Below are 22,840 nucleotides of genomic sequence, written 5' to 3'. Positions count from 1 at the left end.
AAACCACAACTAATGCCTAAACTCCTATTCCCAGTATTTACTCCCTTTGCCATCACTGGACCTGGGAGGATGGGACTTTTAACTCCAAATTCTGGATTTAGGTGCCTCTTAGCCCTGGAACCTACTGCCCAGACAATAACTAAGTCCCTTCCTCACAACTGTGTGCTCAGCTATTTAAGGGCCTTGGATAAGGATAGAACTTTAGATACCAGGTACCACATGCACCATCTGAGTAATGAGTCATCCTGTCATACTGGGATGGAGCAGAGGAACCAGTGTGAAGTATGAATTCAGTAAGGCCCCATGGGTCCCAATCACCAGTATTTGATCTACCCAGATGTCTGACTTGATGTTCTTACTGGTTCATCCTTTACTTTGGTGCTTACGAGAGAACAAACAATTCTGTTCTTTATTATTGTTGTTGTTGCTATTATTATTATTATTGGGTAGGGCAATGAGGGTTAAGTGACTTGCCCAAGGTCAAATATCTGAGGCTGGATTTGAACTCAGCCCTCTGAATCCAGGGCCGGTGCATTCATCCTCATCACCCTCGGCCCTATCCTTCCCAATTTATTATTCTGCTTTGCCACCCCTGACTCCCGCCCCAGCCATTGTGTCCTCTGGAATTTCCAGTCTATAGTTAAGTAGGCATATTACTTGTTCATCATTGCTACTTTTAGAGCTTCCCCCTGCTTCAATCATTTAGCAACCTTTCTTCCTTTGAAGTTCCTCTTCCTCTAGGTTATTCTTCCTTCTAAGGAGTTCAATATCCGGTTCATGGGGCAGCTAGGTGGCACAGTGGATAGAGCACTGGCCCTGGAGTCAGGAGGACCTGAGTTCAAATCCGGCCTCAGACACTTAACACTTACTAGCTGTGTGACCCTGGGCAAGTTACTTAACTCCAATTGCCTCACCAAAAAAAAAAAAAAAGAAAAAGAAAAAAAGTATGTATGATAATAAATTAAATACTATATATCTTATGTATAAAAAAGACCAAGCATGCCACTACAATCCAGTTCACAAGTCTGTCTCTTATCCTGGCACCCCCACCCCCACCCCGCAATCCATGGCTTCATTCTTGAAAATGTACAGGGTAGACCAAAAGTCACAGAGTTTAATATTTTATAACTCTTTTTGTTTTTATTTAGCATCATATACAATATAAAGGAAATGATTTTGTATTACATATGAAAAAAATCAAATCTCATAAATGGCAAAAAATAAAAAAACCCAATTTTCCAAAAAGTCATTAAAACATCCTACACATGTTGATATTACATCAAACACCTTGGCTTCCCAGGTCAACATTCTATGACCATATTTTTACCTATATTATTTTCAGTAATCCACCTATCAGTATGTTACCTAAATGCTGAAATTCCCGTTTAATTTCAACCTCATCCTACTATATTTCCCTCTGACCCACTCTCCTAAACTTCTTCACCATGACCTTTTGTCCTAACAATACTACTACCACTTTTTTTTTTCCTTTTCCATCCATTTAACTACATACTGCCTTCTACTCTTAAATTATTTGACTCAGATCATTTCACCTTTGTCAAAATCTTTACTCTGGGTTATCTCCACCAGTTTGCCTTCTCCACTCCTATTCACCTACTGCTAAATCCCTGCTGGACTTCTGCCCTATTACATATCTCATCATCCTTTTTCTCTCTTCCTTTGCTCTAATCTGAAAAAGAGGGTAGCCTTTTTATTTACTAAAGTCCATACTGCTACTTGTACCTTTGATCTGATCCCAACCTATCTTCCCTGGGGACCTCCCCCTTGAGTTACTCTTTCTTCAATCTGGTTCATTTCTTGTTGTTTAGAAAGATACTCAGGGGTCTCCATGTTAAAAAGCAAAAATAAAACCCCTAAACCTTTGCTTGTCCCTACCATTTTCCTCAAGATGTCATCTTCTATCTCTTCTATTCAGAATTAATTGTCTGCTATTATCACTTAACCCCTAGGAATGGGATTTTCAACACTATTACTCAATTGAAACTGCTCTCTTCAAAGTTACCAAGTACCTCAACTGCTAAATCCTATGATCTTTGTCCTATGTCCTCATCCTATTTTACCCCCTTCAGCTTTTGACAGTCATCTTACCACTCCCTTCTTGGATATTTTCTCTTCCCTCAGCTCCATGAAACTGCCAGCTCCCAGCTTTTCCTATTTGTATGTCCACTCCTTCTTAATCTCCTTTGCCGAATTACCACCCCCTGAGTTTAAGTATGTCTCAAGGCTCTGTCCTCTGTTCTCTCTCCACTGAAGATCTCTTCAGCTCCCAGAGGTTCAATTATGATCTTTTTTCTGAACTTCAGTCCCATACAACAAAACAATTCATCATCATGGTACCTGAGCCCACCTATAGTCTCCAAATTTCCTTTGTTGGTAATACCTAGATGTTCACATTTACCCAAGTTTATAGTCTGAGTCATCTCTGAATCTTTACTTTCCCCTCAACTCAGATATCCCATAAATCTTGATAAATTGATAAATCTTGTTGCTTCTGAATCTTTGTCTGCTAGCAGTTTAGTCACTCATCACCTCTTTCTTCAACTGCTTCTATAGCTTTCTAATTAGTCCCCCCTTATCTAATCCATTCTGTATGCACCTGCCGAAATACTTTTCTTCACCATGTCATCTATTAGGATACGTTATGTACACACACATTAATTTCACATTATTCTCCTAGATGGAGTCTCTATTGGAGTCCAAAAGGCCCACAAGCTGTTCCCTGAACTCCTTTTTTGTTCTCTTATCTCCACACTTTCACTTTCACACATGGTGTCCACAGTTCTGGGACTGAAATCTCCCCACTTTTGCCTTTTAGAATTCCCAGGTTCCTTCAAGCTCAAGTGTCACTGCATGTACAAAGCCTTTCCTGAGCACCCCAATTTTTAGTGCTTTCTCTGGCTCTCTCTACACCATACCTTCTATGTACCTATCTGGGTATATGTTCTATCTTCCCAATAAGCCATAAGTTCTGAGTTCCTTTTTGCAGTTTTTGTCTTTACTTTAGCCCACAGTACAGCAGCTTTCACGTAGCAGGCAAGCAACGTTTGAATTAGACTAAAGGTAGGATCAGTGTCTTTTTATATGCTTCAGCATAATATATTTTTACATGGTCAATATTTACTGCTTGTTAAACTGAACAGCCAAAATCATACAAGTCTGTCTTGTTTTAAGAAAAAATTACACACAAAAATTCAAACATAAAACAGATTGAGAGTGATTTTTATCAAAGGTATCAAAAGAATTCCTTTAATAGTCTTAATATATTTAGTTATTTTGCTTACAAAAATTATAACATGATCCTTTTTAAAAAACAAAATTGTTGCCTAAAAAGTGGCATACATGTAACCTGAATTCTACAACTTTTCAATGATTATAACCTTTCCTATAGAGACTGAAAATTTTGCTAACTATTTAATAGTAAGAATAGTAAATCTTTTAAAAGGTAAAATTTTCTTGGAATAATAAATAGCCAATTTATAGATTTACAAGGTCCTTGTCATTCTTCCTCTAATTGTCTACCTTTGGTCCACTTATCAGGATCTCTACTAGCCACTAGGCAGAGGATTTAACAATCCATTCTATTGCTATTCGGACCTTTCAGCATCATGAATTTGCTAAGTAAAAACTACTATGAATCTACATATTTAATGCAATTTCCAGTATTGATAAATAAAGACTAACAAAAAGAGAACTGAATAGGTAATGGGGAATAGCAAGTTATGAAAGATTTTTATTATCCTATGAAGAGTTTAAATGGTTTAAAATTGTATTTATTGATATTTTTATATCACCATCATTTCTGAATATATCTTTCTTCCTCCTCCACCTAGCAAAGCCATCTAAAAGGATTTTAAAATGGATTTTTTTTCTACGCGTACTCCTTGTTTACATATTAGACTATAAAGCACTAGTCAATGGAAGCAAATAACGGATTGACTTAAAATCTGAGGGTTATTTGTTTGTTTGTTTTTTTAAGCATCTGCTGCATGTAATCTATCTAAATACACAACATCTGAGGGATAGGGGGAAGACTGGGAAAGAAAGAGTACAGGCTTCAGATGAACTAGCTAATAAGCTGGTTAGGTTTAAGGCAATCCAAAGGTCTCTGATCCACAAAAGCTGCAACTTAAGGAGTGGAGGGCTGCAAAAGCAACTTCCTCCCCCTTCCCTACTTGAGACCTAATAGGGAGTTCCCAAAGGCAGTGATTATCTCCCTCTTCTGAGGCAGATATTAGCCAGTCTATGACTTAGTAGGTAAGTCCTAGGGAGTTGCCTGAGCAACATCATACATGGAGGTCACTCTATCCAGTGTCAGGCTGGATAATCAGTATTTGAATAATCCAAAATTGAAAGCATTACAGTACTGGGAAATTTGAAGAGTAGAATAAAAAAAATAATGCTGAAATCTAAGAGATAACTGATGCTATAAAGTATCCTAATTCCTATAATTTACAGGCACCTGAATGAATTTTGTCCTTATAGATTAATTTCTAAGGTCTTCTTTAACTCCCAGTGTTTTCACTCTTCTTCCATATAAAACCAAGCCCTTCACATACCCCACAGTCACTTCAGTCCCTCGCACTTCCTGTGGAAGGCTTCAGCCTTTTCAAAGCCTACCCAGCTTTAGTTTAAGTTTATCACATATTTGGGGTTGAAATAATCTACTCTAAAAAACCCTGCCTGTGCCACTGTTAGATGACTCATCTTAAATACTATAAAATGTGTGGTATAATGGGAGAGCCCCAGAAAATTCTGAAACTGCAATCTTATTCTAATCACTGATCTTTTGGCTGCATGGGCCAGGCTCTTTTCTGTTCTCTAGAATTAACTAGGGTTGGAAGCCTCTGACTTTTCACTGATAAGCTATGGTGAGATCCATTGTAAGTGTGCCTAGACTACATAATGGAAAACCCAGTGCCCTGCCTAGGAGAATGCCTTTGTGGTACTACAGCTGTGCCCCCATTAGTTTGCCCTTCCCCTTGGCCTGTCCAAATCTTTCAAGTTACACCTCCTTCAGACTTTCAACTCTATGTAGCCCCAGCTACCCCTTTTCCTGAACTCTTATTATATATACTTTGTAGCTAGCCTGTATTCAATTGAATACTCAAAATTTATTATATCACTTGCTGTTGTTTCAGGTATGTTGTTTTGTCTCCAAAATTAGATGATCAGTTACATGAAGATTATGGGTTTTTTTATGCTAAGCACATAGCAGGGGCTAAATAAATGTCTGCTGATTAATTTGTGATGAGGAAGCCAGAAGAAAAATGTGAAGGCTAGTGTTTTACCACCTAGTGCTTCTCCTCCAATTAAGCTACACTTCTTGCGAGGTGGCACATTTGCAGCTATGTTTAAACCAAACAGATGCAACTTTTAACCAGAGATATACAGACAAGCCCACTTCCTTTACCCATTTTCTGAATGACTGCTTTTGCATTCTTTCTACCCAATTCTTTCCCACCTCAACTTCTTCAATGAGGCTTTTTCTCACAAGAAAAAGAAAATCTGAAGCCAGCCTCAGAAGGAAGAGTGTGCTTTTCCCTTACTAGAATGCATGTGCTTATCTATACTGTAGTTGGCTGTGTGCTTATAGTGCAAATCAAGTTACAGTGGAAATCTGAGGGATGAGGTATGAAATCCTTTCTCTGTGTGACCTTGGGTAAGTCATTTCATAGGTTTATAAAATTAATGCTAGAAAGGACATCTATAGATCACCTAGTCTAATTCTTATAATTTTACAGAGAAGCCTGGTGACTAGTCCAAGTTCATAAAGATAGCTAATTGTACAGTCAGCATTTGAACTCTGGTCCTTTAGCTCAAAATTCAGTGTTCTTTCCACCATACCTTCCAGGGATATATCGTTTCCTCTGTAAAAATGAAAGGGCTGCTCTAGATAAAGGGTTCTTAACTTGAGGACCATTATCTTGTTTTTAAAATATTTTAATAACTATTTCAAAAGAATTTATTTCTTTTGTAACCCTATGGATTTCATTTAAAAAACATTACTCTTAGAAAGGGACTATAGACTTCACTAGATTGCCAAAGGGGTTTGTGACACAATGAAAAGGTTAAGAACCCCTGGCCTAGAGGCTTTTAGCTCTAAATCTTGTAATCAAAATTAGAACAAACACCAGTTGGCAATCAATAAGTTTTTATTAAGTGCCTACCAGAAGCCAAGCGTTATGCTGAGCACTGAGGATATGAAGAAAGGCAAAAGACTGTCCCTGCTCTCAAGGAGTTCACAGTCTAATGGAGTCAAAATGGAAACAACCATGTATAAGAAGCAAGGTATATGCAGGATAAATTGGAGAGTTAAGTATGAAGGGGATGCACACATCAGCTACACCCTTGTCATAGAAACATGCATGTATAGTTGGACTGCAGTACAGTGTAAATAAATATCCTTTTTGAGACTCACCCTACTTTGTGAATACCTATCTTCCTTTCTGGAACCTACAACTATATAATGAGCCTGGCTAATAGGAGTCTAATTCCAAAGACAGCATTAAGTGGAGGAGGAAGATACTTCCAATTATCTTTGATTTCTTATCATGTAGCCTTAAGTGTTCAACAAGAGCAAAAGCCTTAGGGGCCTTTGCTGCTGTTAACTTTTCCCCTACTCCCAATTATTTCATAAGGAAAGGCATTTATTCTACAAGAAGCAAATGTACACTAGGAATGTAGTCAACAGCTGCACTCTTGCTACATTCTGAAACTAAAGTGTTGATGTGTCCCTTTCAATAGCCTTCATCCTTTCTTCAAAGTAGGTTTCTAACTGAATTCCCCATTTTTAATTTTTTTTTAAAGTCCAGACATGTTAAACTCATTTAGCATTTAGTAACAATGTAAGGTTGTTATTCCATGTTTAATCATCAAACTCAAAGTGTTTAATATTATTATTATTTTTTTTTGGAGTGAGAGGGAAGGGTAAAGAGAGAAACAAAGGGCAATGGTGTATATTACAATGGCAAGAATGTTTTAGGCTAAGGTAAGTCATGAGATCTTTTTATGCATGCATGCACACAAATAAGTTGGCCTGTGATGCAGTATAAAGCCTTTCTCCCCCCTTCATATTTAACCCCCATATAAGTCACTAGTCACTCACTGACTGGAATAATGACTTTAAATATCTCCTATTACAAGAAATCAGACAGAAGAGATCCATGTGCATTTTCCTGCAAAACAGACTCTATGGCTAGACAGTGATGATCTCACACTAAATGTAAAGGAGGGGAAAGCCCAAGTTACTTGCATGTATGGAGAAGTTTGATAGCTAGGTTGCTGACATAGTTCCACACAGAGATTTGACTGGTGATAACTGAATATAAATTCCTCATAATCAGATTTGGAGGCAAGTGAAAACTGCCCTTATGTAAGGGCTAAGGTGAATTCTCTGACCCAGAACACACACGCTTTGCGCGTGCACACGCGTATGCGCGTGCTACTGTTTAAGCTTCCTGGCAAGAGCCAGAATAGTTCCACCTGGTTCATAAAAGCATTCGATCAGTCCCCTGCAAAATATCGTGCTGCTCAACTTCCATCAGTCTAAAACCCTGGAACCTCCAAGTAGTTTTTTTAAAGTTTCAGACATTTTTATAAAAAGTACCTAAACTATTTCTAGAGAATTTGTGGAATGTAAATTATCAAAAGTCTGGCCAAAATGAAAAAGAACTTTTCAGAGCTAAGAAGGTCCACTTAACAAGAGCATTAAGCAGCTTCCTGTGTGTAACTCAGGGGCCATTTCAAGCCTCAACTTGCAAAACCACTGTCTATTCTAGGTAGGTGGAAAGTGAATGTTTCTAGAGTAATGCATAATACTTGTTTCCCTCCTCCCCCACAATCCAAAAAAGAAAAAAAAGAATTAAGCCCCTAAGTGTTTTCAGTGCCACCGGTATTTTAATGCCTCTCCCCCTAAGACTATGTAACCTTCTTGAGGGCAAAGACTGTTTCAGTTTTTGTCTTTTGGATCCCCAGTATCTAGCACAGGTCTGGGCACACATTAAACATGTAATAAATGTCTGTTGATTGACTGATTGATTGTACTGATTTATGGAGTTCTACCCAGTACTAAATCTTTGCTATTTTTCTCCTGCATTCATTCCTATTTACATTTCAGTTGGCAAGGAACAGACAAAAATACAATTCATATTCCAGTCTCCCCCAAATGATTTTAGTAACTACACCAAACATTTATTCCCCCCATCATTAGTAGGTTCAAAAATTTTCAAATCCCTGCTCATTGCCATACATTTTGATTCAAAGCCAGCTCTGTATTCCTGTCCAACAAGCGTTCTTTTTATTGCCTGTTCCCCATAACTGGCATAATAAGGTAAACTCAGGTCCACAGTAATGACTTTATAAAACACTTAACTTTTAGTGGGGGAAGGGAATAGAAAGGGAAAAGAAAAATCAAGTTTCTTAAAGGCTTTCTCTCTCTGGCTAACCTCTACCCAAATGGAGACTGTTTGGTCCTTTCCCAGCCAAAGTCGATTGCCAACACCACTGTGATTTGCTTGAAATCTGCCAGTTTCCCTGGGGAGTGCTTTAAAAGAAAAGTTCCACAAGCTTGAAGAGTATTTAACTTTTTACCCTCTGATTTTTCTCTACCCCCCACTCACAAGTGGTCTTTTGTACACAAAATTTCAGGAAATAAAGCACACAAACACCCCTCTACACACAAATAAACTCCCAAACTAACACTAGTGTATACTTGTGTTTTTGTTGGCGCATTTCCAGCCCTGTCACTCAATCAGGTTGGGAGTAAATGAAACCCTCTGCTTTGGAAAAACTGGAAAATGACACACTCCTCTTAGTGTATAACATAACATCTACCCCAACCCTCCCCCCATACCCTACAAGGGGAGAGGAAGTTAGAATATGAATGCTTATGCCTAAAATTAAAATCTTTCACTTCTGTCTCTAATAGTTTCCTCTTTCATTAAGAAACACAACCTTTCCAATTTCCAAAGTCTCTTCTTTTTAAATTGCCATTCTTAGAGCTTTCTTCCAGGGGGGGATCCAGCTGTTTGCTGTGTTGATGCCATTTCACAAACAAGTTTCTAGTTCTTGGAGTAAATACTTGAGCTATTTGGTTTCTAGAGAAATCTAAAAAGCAGTCCTTCCTCTAGAGCTTGTGCCAGGTCTCTCCCCTCCCCTCCTCCTCTCCGTCTCCGTCTCAACTAAATGGCTGCATGTTGAAAAATGAACACAAAATCCATATTCTTCTCTACTATTCTGGCTGCAAAAGGGCAATTCCGAAAGAGAAAAATACATACAGCTTATTAAAAAACTCAGCCTGCCATCACCTTTTCCAACACTGACCCCTGTATACCTCCCACTCCACCCCTATCCTCCCCCCCCAACTCCCCCCCCCCAAACAAAACCCCATACCTTCCTTTGATTCATCAGCTTCTGAGTTCATGGTGTCAGTGTAACTTGCTAGAGACTAGATTATAGTTGACATGCACTCTGAGAAGCTGCAAGTCAATGTCTCAACAAAAAAAAAAAAAAAAAAGAAAGAAAGAAAAGAAAGAGACCAAGAAAAGAAAAACCCTCCTAGGGGTGGAAGACTGGTAGTCGTGTAGAGATTTTAAGGGGAAAGTTCTGCAAATTTGACGAATCACATCTCAGCTATGTGAACAGGATTCCGCCCCTTCAAAACTGCATGCTAGCGAGCAACTGCTGGGGAAGTAGCACCTTTGCACAGAGGCGCTGTGAGACTTGCATATCAGTAGTTAGAGTTCAGTCACTGGATTTTCCCCGAAGTCTTCAGTTCTTTCACAGGGTGGAGTTTTACTTGTTATAGCATGCTCAGTGGGCATGCAGGCGAACTAGGGGCAAAGTATGAGGCAGAACTGGAGAAAAGAGAGAGGTGGGAGGAGAGGAGAGAGCAGAAGAAAAAAAGAGAAGACAGAAGAAGCAGCAAAAGAAAAGAGGAGAGGTAAGAAATAACAGAAAAAGGAGGAGCAAAAGCAATGCTTAGTGCTATGTCATTATTAATCTGATTAAAAATAAGTTTCGGGGGCAGCTAGGTGGCGCAGTGGATAAAGCACTGGCCCTGGATTCAGGAGGACCTGAGTTCAAATCCAACCTCAGACACTTGACACTTACTAGCTGTGTGACCCTGGGCAAGTCACTTAACCCTCACTGCCCTGCAAAAAAAACCCGAAAAATAAAATAAAAAGATGGGGTTGAAAAATAAGTTTCAGAAAGCATATGATGAGAAATCAATGAAAAAATAACTTTTATGTTTTATTTCTCAAATTAGTTATCTGCCTTCAAATTACAGTGGTCCAAAATTTGACTACACACTCCTGAATTCATATTATTTTTTAATTTATAAATTTTACACACATAACTTCATAAGTCTGTGTGTATTATACAACTTATAGGAAAAAACTTTAAAAGGATGAGACTAAAGATGAAATAATATTTGATCTTCAAATCACCAGAGAGACCTTGGACTTCACCGAATAGTGGAGTGACGTGCTCAGACCTGCACTTTAGGAAAAAGTACTTTGACTGCTGTGAGAAGGATGCTTTGGAGAGGGGAAACACTTGGGGCAAGGAGACCAATTAGGAAGCTATTGCTACATTCCAGGTGGGAGGCGATGAGGGCCTGAACTGGAGTTCTGGCTTTGTGAGGAGAAACAAGGGAAGAGATGCCAGAGCTGTTGTGGAGGTAAAAATTCTAAGACGTGGCAACTGATCGAATGTGTGGGATGAGGAAGAGTGAGGACTTAAAGATGGATGACCCAGGAGGGCACCTGCATGCTCTATGAGGTGAACTAAGAAGGGAAGTGAGCAATAGGGTAAGGGCTAGAATGTGGGGACAGGAGGGGAATTTTCACAGTGGCATTTGGATAGTTGCCTCTGTGGGTCTTGGTTGGATGATAACTGTTCAAAGAGTTCAATGACTGCCTCAGATGGGGAGGGGTTGAGAGCAAGAATACCTCAGGGAATGGTAATGGAAATGGGAATGTAGAAAGTAAATGGGAAAGTATTGAGGAATAAGGATAGGTATAATTGTGTTGGAGACAAATCCTACTACTAGCTATCAAAGAGAAGGTGGGATGCAACCCATATTTCCACACTCTGACTAGTGAAATTTTTTGGCTTTAGGCCATGGCCCTCCACTTTTCAGTCAAAGGAAATAAAATTAACTTATAGTACAAAATAGTAATGGTCAATAAACTACATCAAAGCAAGGGGAGAAAAGTGATCTCAATTTTTTTGAACTTTAATTTCAAGATCAATCTATCCATACATAAATTTATGAGAGATGCAATCCCCTTTTTTCTCCTTCCTATGTCACAAACCAAACCAAACTCATCTAAATCAACTATATCATCAAGATTCACCATGTCACCCCCTCCCTTCAATAAACTCCAATGGCTCCCTATTATCTTCAGGATTAAATATAAAATCCTCTGTTTGGCATTCAAAGCTCTTCATAACATGGCCCCCTCCTACCTTTTCTAGTCTTCTTACACCTTATTTCTCCCACATGTTCCGTGATCTAGTGGCACTGGCTTCTTTGTTGTTCCTTGCATAACACACTATCTCCCCATTCTAGGAATTTTCACTGGCTGTCCCCCATGCTTATAATTCTCTCCCTTCTTTTAGCCTCTCCATCTTCCTTCAAGTCCCAGCTAAAATCCTACCTTCTATTAGAAGCCTTTCAGAGGCAGCTAGGTGGTGCAGTGGATAAAGCACTGGACCTGGAATTCAGGAGGAACCAAGTTCAAATCTGACCTCAGACACTTGACACTTACTAGCTGTGTGACCCTAGGCAAGTCATTTAATCCTCATTGCCCTGCAAAAAAACCAAAACCAACCAAACAAAAAAAAAGCCTTTCTTGATCTCCCTTAATGCTAGTACCTTGCTTCTGTTGATTTATCTCCAATTTAGACTGTATATATCTTATTTGTACATAGCTTTTTACATATTGCTCCTCCATTAGACTATGAGCTCCTTAAGAGAAAGGAGCACTTGATTCATAGTAGGTGCTTAATAAATGCTTATTAAAGCCACTTTTCCACTTAAGGAAAATATGATATATGCAGCCCAGACAAAAGGTACAGTGAAATGCAATATGTTTTTTAAAAAACACTTTAAAATAGCATCCTTATTGATTATCTTTGTAAAGGAGAAAGAAAAAACTGTCCATTTCCTTACACATCACATTTTCTATAGATTTACTAGGGTCCATAAGCAAAACCACACATTGTGAATGCTAACCTTTAAGACATACTTTATGAAAGGGTGAGAAATTTTTGGCAAGCCTAGAAAACATGCAATCCCTAAATGACTGGATTAATTATTTCAAAATACTAATCAGGGCAGTTATTTTATTGTTGTTTGTTTGTTTGTTTTTTTGGAGGGGCAATGAGGGTTAAGTGACTTACCCAGGGTCACACAACTAGTAACTGTCAAGTGTCTGAGGCTGGATTTGAACTCAGGTACTCCTGAATCCAAGACCAGTGCTTTATCCACTGTGCTACCTAGCTGCTCCGGGGGCAGTTATTTTAATTTGTTTTTATTTAAACAGGTAGAATAAAGAGGCCACACCACACACCCATAGTGAGGAAGCATGATATACTGAAAAAAAAAAAAAACAACAACAACAACTCACTAGCTTTGAAGTCAGAGATCCAGGTTCAAATTCAAATTCTGTTACTTAACACCCTGTGTAACTCTGGGTAATCCCTTGACATCTCTAGGTATCCCAATTTTCACATCTGGGAAAAACAAAGGCTCAGACCAAGGGACACTTAAGTTCCCTTATAGTTTTAAATCTATGGTCCTATGAGTCTAATCCCTCGGTCTCCCCCACCTCTGATGGGTGACTTATATCTCCAGGTTCCAGGACTCCATGATACTTCTCAGAAAATTCTACCAAGCTTCTCCATTTTTTCCAAACATCTCTCCATGTGTTGTCTTTCTCCATTAGAATATAAGCTTCTGGGGGCAGCTAGGTGGCACAGTGGCACTGGCCCTGGATTAAGGAGGACCTGAGTTCAAATCCAGCCTCAGATATTTGACACTTACTAGCTGTGTGACCCTGGGCAAGTTACTCAACCCTCATTGCCCTGCAAACAAAAACAAAACAAAAACCAAAAACCAAAACAACAACAACAACTGTGCATACCTTCTGATCCAGTAATACCACTGCTAGGTTTATATTCCCCAAAAAACCTTCTTAGGAGGCAACTAGGTGGCATAATGGATAAAGTACTGGCCCTGGAGCCAGGGGGAGTTGAGTTCAAATCTCACCTCAGACGCTACGTGACCCCCAGCAAGCCACTTAAACCCAATTGCCTTAAAACATCTGGGACCAACTCCAGTTTTCCTGGTATATGTCTTGTCACTGGACCCAGCTGTCTCTGGAGGGGGAGTGAGGTTGGTGACATTGGATAGCCTTCCCTCACCTAAATCCAATTCACTGCAAGTCAGGACATCACCTCCTGATGTCATGGTCATCTTGGAGAATGAAGGACAAACATCAAACTTCTTAAGATTGGGGGTGCTGCCTTGCTTGATACACAGTAAGCCCTTAAAAGCTTTATCTAGGGGCAGCTAGGTGGCGCAGTGGATAGAGCACCAGCCCTGGATTCAGGAGTACCTGAGTTCAAATCCGGCCTCAGACACTTAACACTTACTAGCTGTGTGACCCTGGGCAAGTCACTTAACCCCAATTGCCTCACTTTAAAAAAAAAAAAGCTTTACCTATTCATGAAATAACAGAACATTTTTGAGTAATAAGAGTCCTTAAGCCCAACATAAAAATTCTCATGGAACCATGGGCAAGTCACTTACGGAGTGATGTAGTCATTTACTCCCACCTCCTCCCTTCGTATATGATTGCCAGAAAGGCTAAGTAAGTTGGAGCCTCAATTTCCCATCTGAGAAATGGAAACCATATTTTTCTACCCATCATCTGTCTGTCTTGAGGAATAATGTTGAAAAATTATCAGTAGATAGAAAGTCTATTGATAGTTATCAGAAAGGTCTCTACATAAATCAAATTTTGAGGGGAAAAAAATCACTATATCCTCAATAGCCTTTTTTTTTTTGGCCTATATATTCCTTTACAACCCTGTGCCAAAAATATGTTCTAAATCCTGCAACATTAAGATAATTGAACAGATTTTTAACAGGAAAGAAAGCTGCCCAAAATCTTAGAAAGCCAGAAGCACTGGTAATGCTAAATGATTGTTAAATATTAATTGTGGAAGGAGAGAATAAGCAGTATTAAAAACAAAAAAAGAGGGGGCATCTAGATGGTGCAGTAGATAAAGCACCAGCCCTGGAATCAAGAGGATCTGAGTTCAAATCTGGCCTCAGACACTTGACACTTACTAGCTGTGTGACCCTGGGCAAATCACTTAACCCTCATTGCCCTGCAAAAAAAAAAAAAGAAAAGAAAGAAAAGCCCTCCTTACTTTTAAGACAAACTCTAGACTGACTCAATCTATGGTAATTCCAAGATATATTTCAAGAATGAAGGCTACTGAGATTGAAAGTAGGATGTTAATATTATCATTTTAAGCTCATCTACAAGTAGACTAAAGTTGGTATAACTAAGGAATACATATGAAACCACTTCCTTCTGCTGCATAATTTTCTTTTTATTTCACTGAAATGGAAAAATTTATGAAAAGAGGTGATAAAAGAGAGAGGGGGAGGGAGGAGGAAGAGGAAAAGTGGATGTGTTAGCCAAGAAAGATGTCTAGAAATTGTCAATTATGCCTAATTCTAGCAAATTAACCTTGAAACAGAATCGGCCATGCCTTGCTTTTAGGAAAGTCACAGATAATAGCTAGGTCTCTTCTGCAGATGTCCTCAACTAATAACTGCCAAGTAGCCTACAAGAGATTCAGTAACCTCAGATTTACCCAGAAAGCCCTGCCCCCAGCCTGAGATGAGACACATTATGTCTTGACAAGACATGCCTTGGACTTACTACAGGAGGCAGACAAATAACCTTTCCTGGCCTTTTCCAATGAATCATTCAGAATATCAGCTTCCTTTCCCTTAGACAGCACACCAAAGAGACAACACTAAATACATTAATCATAAGTCTTAGGTCCTTCTCAAGAGGCACTATTCTATAAAGATATTTAATCCTGGGGCAGCTAGCTGGTGCAGTGGATAAAGCACTGGCCCTGGATTCAGGAGTGCCTGAGTTCAAATCCAGCCTCAGACACTTGATACTTACTAGCTGTGTGACCCTGGGCAAGTCACTTAACCCCCATTGCCCCGCAAAAAAAAAAAAAAAAAAAAAAATTAATCCTGATCGATAATTAAGGCTACTACACAAAACCTGTATAATTATACAAAATGCCATGGCTGAAATACCATTATATTTATGCTGCCTCAGACAGAGTTCATGTCACTTCTCTTCTGCTGAAAACAATCCATCATCACAAAGCATCTCTTAATTGCCTCAAAAGACATAGCACAGTTCAGGGGGCTATAGAAAAGGAGTTAAAACAGATGCAAGTCTATGTTGTCTTCTAAGGCATCTTATGTGGATTTAGGTTCAAAGAGAGGCCATCAGACCTCCCTCAGTTTGTTCAAAAGAGACTGTTGAATGAATGGAGTGAAGTGCTATGTCAACCTCACAATTTAATTTAGTTCTTTTGACAGCTTAGCTGAATGCATGCAGTCATCATCTGAGGAAAATAAAGGGAAAACCTATTTCATATTTAAATGTATTCAGATGGTCACCTTGGGTATGATTCCTTTTGAAATATCTCTTGAATCTGGTCCTATTCTTTCCATTATTATCACCCTAGTTTAGACCAATATCTCTTGCTTGGACAACTAAAAAAGGTACTAATTGGCTTCCTTGTCTGCAATCTTTAACCCCTCGAATAAATATATTCTACATTATTGACAACTTAATTTTCCTAATGTAAAACTCTTTCAATGGCATTTTAAATCTTGAATTATTTCTCCCCAAACAACTTTCCCATCCTTATTTCTCACTATATTTCTTCCCATGTCCTATATTGCCCAATAGCCACTTGTATCAGAGCTTCTCATGCAGTATATGTTGATTGGACTAATTGATCTCCTGGTTCCATATGGCCCTGAGATTATGATTCACTGGTGTAGTTATTTATTCCATAGATGTAGATACCAAGTTTCCCCTCTTGCTAAAAACTATACCACTGGTTATTCTATGCATGAATATTCCCTGAGTTTTTCTATATCCATGTCATTGTTCACAGTGTAATATTTATAATGCCAGCTCTGCCTATTGAAATCAAAGCCATTCTTCAAGAGCTATCTTAAATATGCCACCTCCTCTATAAAGTCTTCTCAAAACCAGTATTTCTTCCCTGAATTTCAGGAGCTTTAACCAATCTCTTTGGGTATTTTTCAGAAGACAGGGATTTGGGAAGAGGGAAGAAGAACTCAGAGAGGAGAGAACTACTTTGTTGTACAGACAGCCCTATACTCCTGAACTCAGTTGCAGCTCCTCCCTGTTTTGGGTAAAGGAGCTTATGGGTAGAATGAGGAAGCCAAGAAAGTAGAAAGAGAGGAAGTGTAGGCCAAACCCCAGTATCAGCAAGACAGATGGGAGTGTAGACTCATGAAGAGCAGATGGCTAAGGTCTAGCTATATAAGAGCTGAGTCAAAACAGTAAGAATGATTCATCATTCATAAATTCACCCAATACCTCTGCAAAAGACATATAGCAGTGACTCCCCACCATGAGCCTAACAAACCAGAGCACTGGCTTTTCCTTCCTCCAATGGCAGTCCCTCAGTCCCAAAGCTGAAAAAGTCCAACTTTTTCCGGTCTCTCCACTCTACTTGTTCACCTAGATTCATGCCCTCCATTCACCAACAAGATTTTTCTTTCCCAGATTCTTACTTTTTAACTACATTGCTGCATACACAAATCTCTTTTCTCTACAATCCTACAATCCATCTCACTATGGGTGTTTTTCCTGCCCTTTTTGTCCCTGTTCTGATAAATTCTTACCCCCTTGGTGAGTATGCTCCACCCTGCATTTGCAACGTCTCTGCTGAGTTCCTCCAGCTCAGGAGTCAGGGGTGGCCCAGCTCTGGGCTCCGGCAAAGAGCGCTGGGAGTGCTGGAACAGGGAGGGTCCCCACAGCTCCTTAAATCTTGGTGGGACCTCTAATTGTGAGGGAAAATCAATCCTTTTCTCAATAATTCTCAGGAACTCAGCAGTGATGTGTCAAAGGCTCTTTATTTCCTTCCTTCTTGTGAGGAGGCACCCTAGTGTGCAGCTAGTGGGTGCAAAGAAAGGGGGCATGCAGTCCCTGTTTTATACCCTAGTCCCTAAAGCAAATGGACCCTCCCCTTTTTCATCAATGGTCCTATTACTCAAGGGTTACAATCTCCACACAAAAACTGGCTAATCAGAACACAGTATTCCCACCCCTCTTCCTTGTATGGACACAACTCTGGAGCAGACTTTATTGAGACCAGGGCTCCTTGAACCATGTGATTTTGTTAGCCTGAGGGGGAGAAGGGGATCTGAGACCTTTCAGCAGGAGTATGATTGACTGTTATATCCACATTGAGGAGACAACTACACATTTTTTCACAATTCAAGCATGAATTAGGTGAAATCTGCACTGCTGATCCCCTGCTTGGCGGGGGCGGCGCGGAGAGGACAAAGACTAGAGACACTTTCCCCTCTCCTTATCCTCTTCTCTGGAGAGCTAAATGCCCGTTTGGATCTGCTCACTTTAGATTCCCTATTTTCCTCTTGAAGCAATAGCATTTATTCTCTTTGCTTACTTTTTCTTCTAAGCTGTCAAAAGTAATTAATCTTAAAAAAAAGTAATTAAACTGTTGCTCAAAAGAAATCCTAAACTTTGTGTTGTATTTTATTTAATGCTTACAAATATAGAGCTGGGGTGGGGAGAATTTCCCTTTACAGAGATAAGGGATATTTTGACTAATTGAGTTAGGCAGGGGGCTTAGAGTCATCCATTACCATGGGTGGGGGTGGGGGGGAAAGCTAATGTTATAGACTTGCACTTGAGATCAAAACACTCCTCATTAAAGATGAGCTGATAGCCAGACAAGCTTGTGTGTATATATAGGTCAACCATTTTGGTGTGTTGTATTTGAAAGAAAGCCACCTTTCAGTGAAGAGTGAGGATGGGTGGAGTTGCTAGAAAAGTTCCATCCATGCAAAGGGAGTGGTTATCAAATTTCTGGGCATCCTCAGACAGGACCACTGGCTCAAGCGATGCCTGGCAGCTGTCCACCTTGCTTGCAAATGCCACCTAGTGGTTATAGTAGTATATACTATTGCTGCTTTGGTACTTGTTTTTTCTCCTTTCCTTCACTGTAAGCTACTTGAAGGTTATACCTAATACATTTCTCTTTCCATAAAAATGGCACCTTGAATATAGTAAGTGTTTAAGACATTTTTTATGAATATACCCAAATAGAATTAAATCTGTTTTAATATTTTAAAAGTTCTAAGATACTATCAACACAAGTTTATAGCCCAAATATCATCCAAGTTTACATTAACTGCCCTGTCCACCTTAACTTCAATAAAATGCCAAAGAACTGTACTTTATCTTTGATTCCATTGGTCTTCTACTTCTGTTCATAGTTCATTTCTATACTTACAAATGACAAAATGGACAGTTTCAGAGGAAACTAGGAAGATCTCTATGAATTAATGCATTATGAAGAGAGAACTAGTAGAATAATTAATTTATACAGACATTATAAAGAAAAATAATTTTCAAAGACTTTAGAACTCTGATCAATGTAATGACAATCCAGAGTGGTGAAATGTACCTACTGTCAGAGAAGTGATGAGCTTAAAATAGAGTGAGACATACGTTTCTGGACACAGCCAATGTGGAAATTTGTTTTTTTACCAGATTATGCATATTTGTGACACATATATTTTTTTTTTTTGGCGAGGCAATGAGGGTTAAGTGACTTGCCCAGGGTCACACAGCTAGTGTCAAGTGTCTGAGGCTGGATTTGAACTCAGGTCCTCCTGAATCCAAGGCCAGTGCTTTATCTACTGCGCCACCTAGCTGCCCCGACACATATTTATTTTAATTGTGTTTGGGTTTTGTCAGGGGACAGAGTGATGGCCAGATCATAAATGTCAAAATAAACATTTTAAAACAAACAAACAAAAAAGTAATACCTCTAAAAGAGCTGTCTAGGGGCAGATAGGTGGTGCAGTAGATAAAGCACTGGCATTGGATTCAGGAGGACCTGAGTTCAAATCCAACCTCAGACACTTGACACTTACTAGCTGTATGACCTTGGGCAAGTCACTTAACCCTCACTGCCCTGCAAAAAACCCCAAACAAACAAAAGAGCTGTCTGCCTTCTTACTCCAAGGACTACATTTGATGAACTATTCAAATGCTTTCCACCTGAGAGAACACAATTTCAATAACTATCAAAGTTGCTGGTTATATTTCTATTTTTAAATTTTTTTTTGGTTTGTTTTTTGGCTTCACCTTCTGCGTCAATTCCTGCCTTCTTACTCAGGCTCCTGGGGGTCCACTGGGAGTTTTGCCTTTCTTTGTATCCCTCATCATGTAGTACAATGGCTGGCACATGATAAGTGCTTAATAAATATTAGTTAACTGCCTGACTGGATATGTTCTTCTTTCTGATTTAATAGGCCAAGGTCAAGAACTAGTATCAGGTCCTCAATTATTAGAGTTCAAGCTGATGTGTGACACACCACCATCATTCATCCTTTCCAACCCACCCCCTTGAGATCAATGCTATTTTCAGGACATTTAGATGTCCCTATCTTTCAATTTCTTCATTTACTTAAGCTCCACGCTAGTTTCTTTTGGGATACCCTCTTAGCCATCTTTTTTGTAAAGTTATAGAATAGTAGGAAGAATTTACTTGTTTCACTTGGACTTTCTTTATCAGTAGTCTTTCTGGGACCTTTTTCAGATAACTACTGGGGTTTATGTGGATTACCTGAGGCCTCTATGTGCAAAGTGCAAAAGCCATATCCAGGCCCAATCCCTCTACTAAATAGCTCAGTAAACACAATAAGCTTAGCCCATTGCATCTGAGAATTCTTTAGCTAAATTATCCACTAGCCTTTACCTCTCTGGTTAATAGGTATTACAAATGTCAACCACCATGATTGGCTTCCATTGCTTTTTAGTTTGTCATGTTAACCAGAAGCTTCCTCTGCTTTCCACCCCATTTGTAATGTTTGGGTTTTTCCCCTTAAATTTATTTATTTATTTTGTGTCTACTCAAACCCACCACTGACCTTTCCATTTCCCTCTGGGTTATACTCATTTTTAGAGAATGTAAAGACTCCACAGATATAGAACAATACCAGAAGAATATTGGCATTAAAAACATGGCCTCTGTTCCCCAGTAAAGTTTAGGCATGTTCAAGGAACTGTGAAGTTGCCGAAAGGCAAACCAATCCCCCATCTTCCTCATATTCATTTTTAGTCCAAATTCACTGGTCCAATATAGACCTATGATAGATGTACCCTATAAATTCCAAATACAAAATAGTCTGAAAAATAGGCATTCTTTACTCACTTAGCTTTGATGGAGTGGCTCTTTTAAGTGGGTATAGGTTTCATTCAGGAGGATCTACAATGTAGAATTTGGTCCAATCTACATGTCATCTGTAAACAGGAGCATCTTGAAAGACTTCCAGGAATCCCTTTTCAATTATGACTATAGACTGTACATTCACTATACCAATTGCAAGTGCTTTTTGACATGCAAATGTCTGTTTTATGATTTATAATATTAATGAGGCCATCCCACAAGGTTGTCTCTACTGTTATATCATTTAAGAAAATGTGGCTAGTTCTGACATATACATGGGAGACTCCTTGGTAGAGGGGGCTTTAAAGGAGAAAGGTTGCTTTGTTGAAGCAATTAAAAAAAATCTTTGACAAACAATAAGCAGAGCCTGGTGGAGTGGACAGAGAGCTGAACTTGGAAGCATGAGACCTGAATTAAAATCCCAGCTCTCTCTCTCATCTCTTACTACCTGTGGGAACCTGGACAAGTTACTTCACCTCTTGACCTTACTTCTCTTGTCCATAAAATTAGGGAGTTAAAGTGGATGGCCATTAAGGACCTTCCCAGCCTTATGTTTATGACTATACAAAATAGCATTCTATATTCTTTTTAGTTTTGTGAATTGTAATAGTGAAGTTCACTGTGGAATGTTATTACTAGAAGGGACCTCAGAGGCTAACTTCATTTTATAGATGACAAAACTGAGGCACAGATAAGTGGTGTTTTGCCCAGTATCACATAAGGTAGTAAATTACAAAACTGGAATTTCACCCCTGATCCTCTCACATCAAATCTAGTCAACTTTTCCACTATGCCAAACTACATATAGATTATCCTATAATTTTTAAAAAACATAGATGGGAAATTAGGTACATAGGTCAGTAGTTATTCATGTTCTCTTGGTCATCTTTTTTTGGTTAGTAATGAAGTTGGAGGGTTTGATTTTTTAAAAAAATACCTTTGGTATCGTGCCTTCTGTCAGATACCTTGAGAATCTATCATTCATTCTATGCCCTCACAGTTTTTTAGTTGGCAACACATACTTCTTCTTTATACACTTGATCTAATTTTCAGTTGTTTTTCACATCTTTGGAATACCATTCCCAATAGAATAATGACATTAGAGATATTTTCGATTTAAAACAACTTGGAAATTAGGTAGAATCCTAAATGATCAAGAATAGAAATGTTGTTGCTGGGTAGTCTCATGTCATTCCTCTGGGAGTATCAACACTTTCTGTTGAGGCCATCTTCATTCTTTATTTCTCCATGTGTACCACAGGAGAAGGAAGGCACAATTCTGTGAACTTTGGGATATAATTAGGGACACTTCCCATGAGACTAGTATAAGTTTCTGTTAAGTATTGATTGCCGCTCATTATATTTTTTTTTTTAAGTGAGGCAATTGGGGTTAAGTGACTTGCCCAGGGTCACACAGCTAGTGTTAAGTGTCTTAGGCCGCGTTCATTATATTCTATTAAATGAATACTAGAGGAATGTGATGCAATTTTTTTTTTATTTCAAAATCAGGCCCAGGTAAGTGATGTCAACAAAAGCATGAAAGGACAAAGGCAGAGGAAAAACTGAAAAGGAAAATAAAAGCAAAAAGGAAAAGGAAAAAATCATGCCAAGTTTGAATGGTGTCAGATTCATCCAATATGCAGGGGTGTGCTGGAGCCAGCACAAACCAGTTCATACAAGCCAATTCTTAAATTTTCAGTATAAAATGCTAAAATCGGGATTGATTTATTATTTGGTTTGCTGTCTAGCCTCAAAAAAATAGACAAAATGTTAGTAAAGCAGATTAAGTTAATAAGTGTGTTGTGAACATGACCAATATGGAAATGTTTTACATGACTGCACATATATGACCTATGTCTTGGGGAAGGGAAAAGAGGGAGAAAATTTGGAACTAAAAATTTTATAAAAAATAAATGTTAAAAAATTGTCTTTAGGGGCGGCTAGGTGGCGCAGTGGATAAAGCACTGGCCCTGGATTCAGGAGTTCCTGAGTTCAAATCCGGCCTCAGACACTTGACACTTACTAGCTGTGTGACCTTGGGCAAGTCACTTAACCCCCACTGCCCTGCAAAAAAAAAAATTGTCTTTACACATAATTGAAAAAATAAAATACTATTTAAAAGAAAAAAATAAGTGTGTTGTGAATATGTGGGTTTATTTTTTCCAGAAAGAAAGTAGTTAAACATTTATCTCCACACTCCAGAGTATTGGCCACTGTTTACCAGAAGGCAGCACAACAA

At 38.9% G+C, this 22,840-nt stretch overlaps 1 protein-coding gene across 2 annotated transcripts in view; it reads right to left on the bottom strand.

Moving 5' to 3' along the window:
• TNFAIP8 (TNF alpha induced protein 8) overlaps nucleotides 1–22,840 on the bottom strand; it is a 126,882-nt gene that overhangs the window by 38,837 nt on the left and 65,205 nt on the right. The window contains exon 1 of one of the 2 annotated variants that reach the window (XM_043975491.1): nucleotides 9,412–9,699. The exons of the other annotated variant lie outside the window; for it this stretch is intronic. Within the exon in view, the coding sequence (XP_043831426.1) occupies nucleotides 9,412–9,442 (31 nt within the window). The 5' untranslated portion in view covers nucleotides 9,443–9,699. Of the gene's footprint in view, nucleotides 1–9,411; nucleotides 9,700–22,840 lie in introns of those variants that run through there. 2 annotated transcript variants of the gene reach the window in all.

Source organism: Dromiciops gliroides, chromosome 1 (assembly GCF_019393635.1).
Source record: "Dromiciops gliroides isolate mDroGli1 chromosome 1, mDroGli1.pri, whole genome shotgun sequence".
Classification (NCBI taxonomy): Eukaryota; Metazoa; Chordata; class Mammalia; order Microbiotheria; family Microbiotheriidae; genus Dromiciops; species Dromiciops gliroides.
The sequence above is the reverse complement of the archived record's forward strand: the minus strand, read 5'-3'. Positions and strand labels throughout refer to the sequence as shown.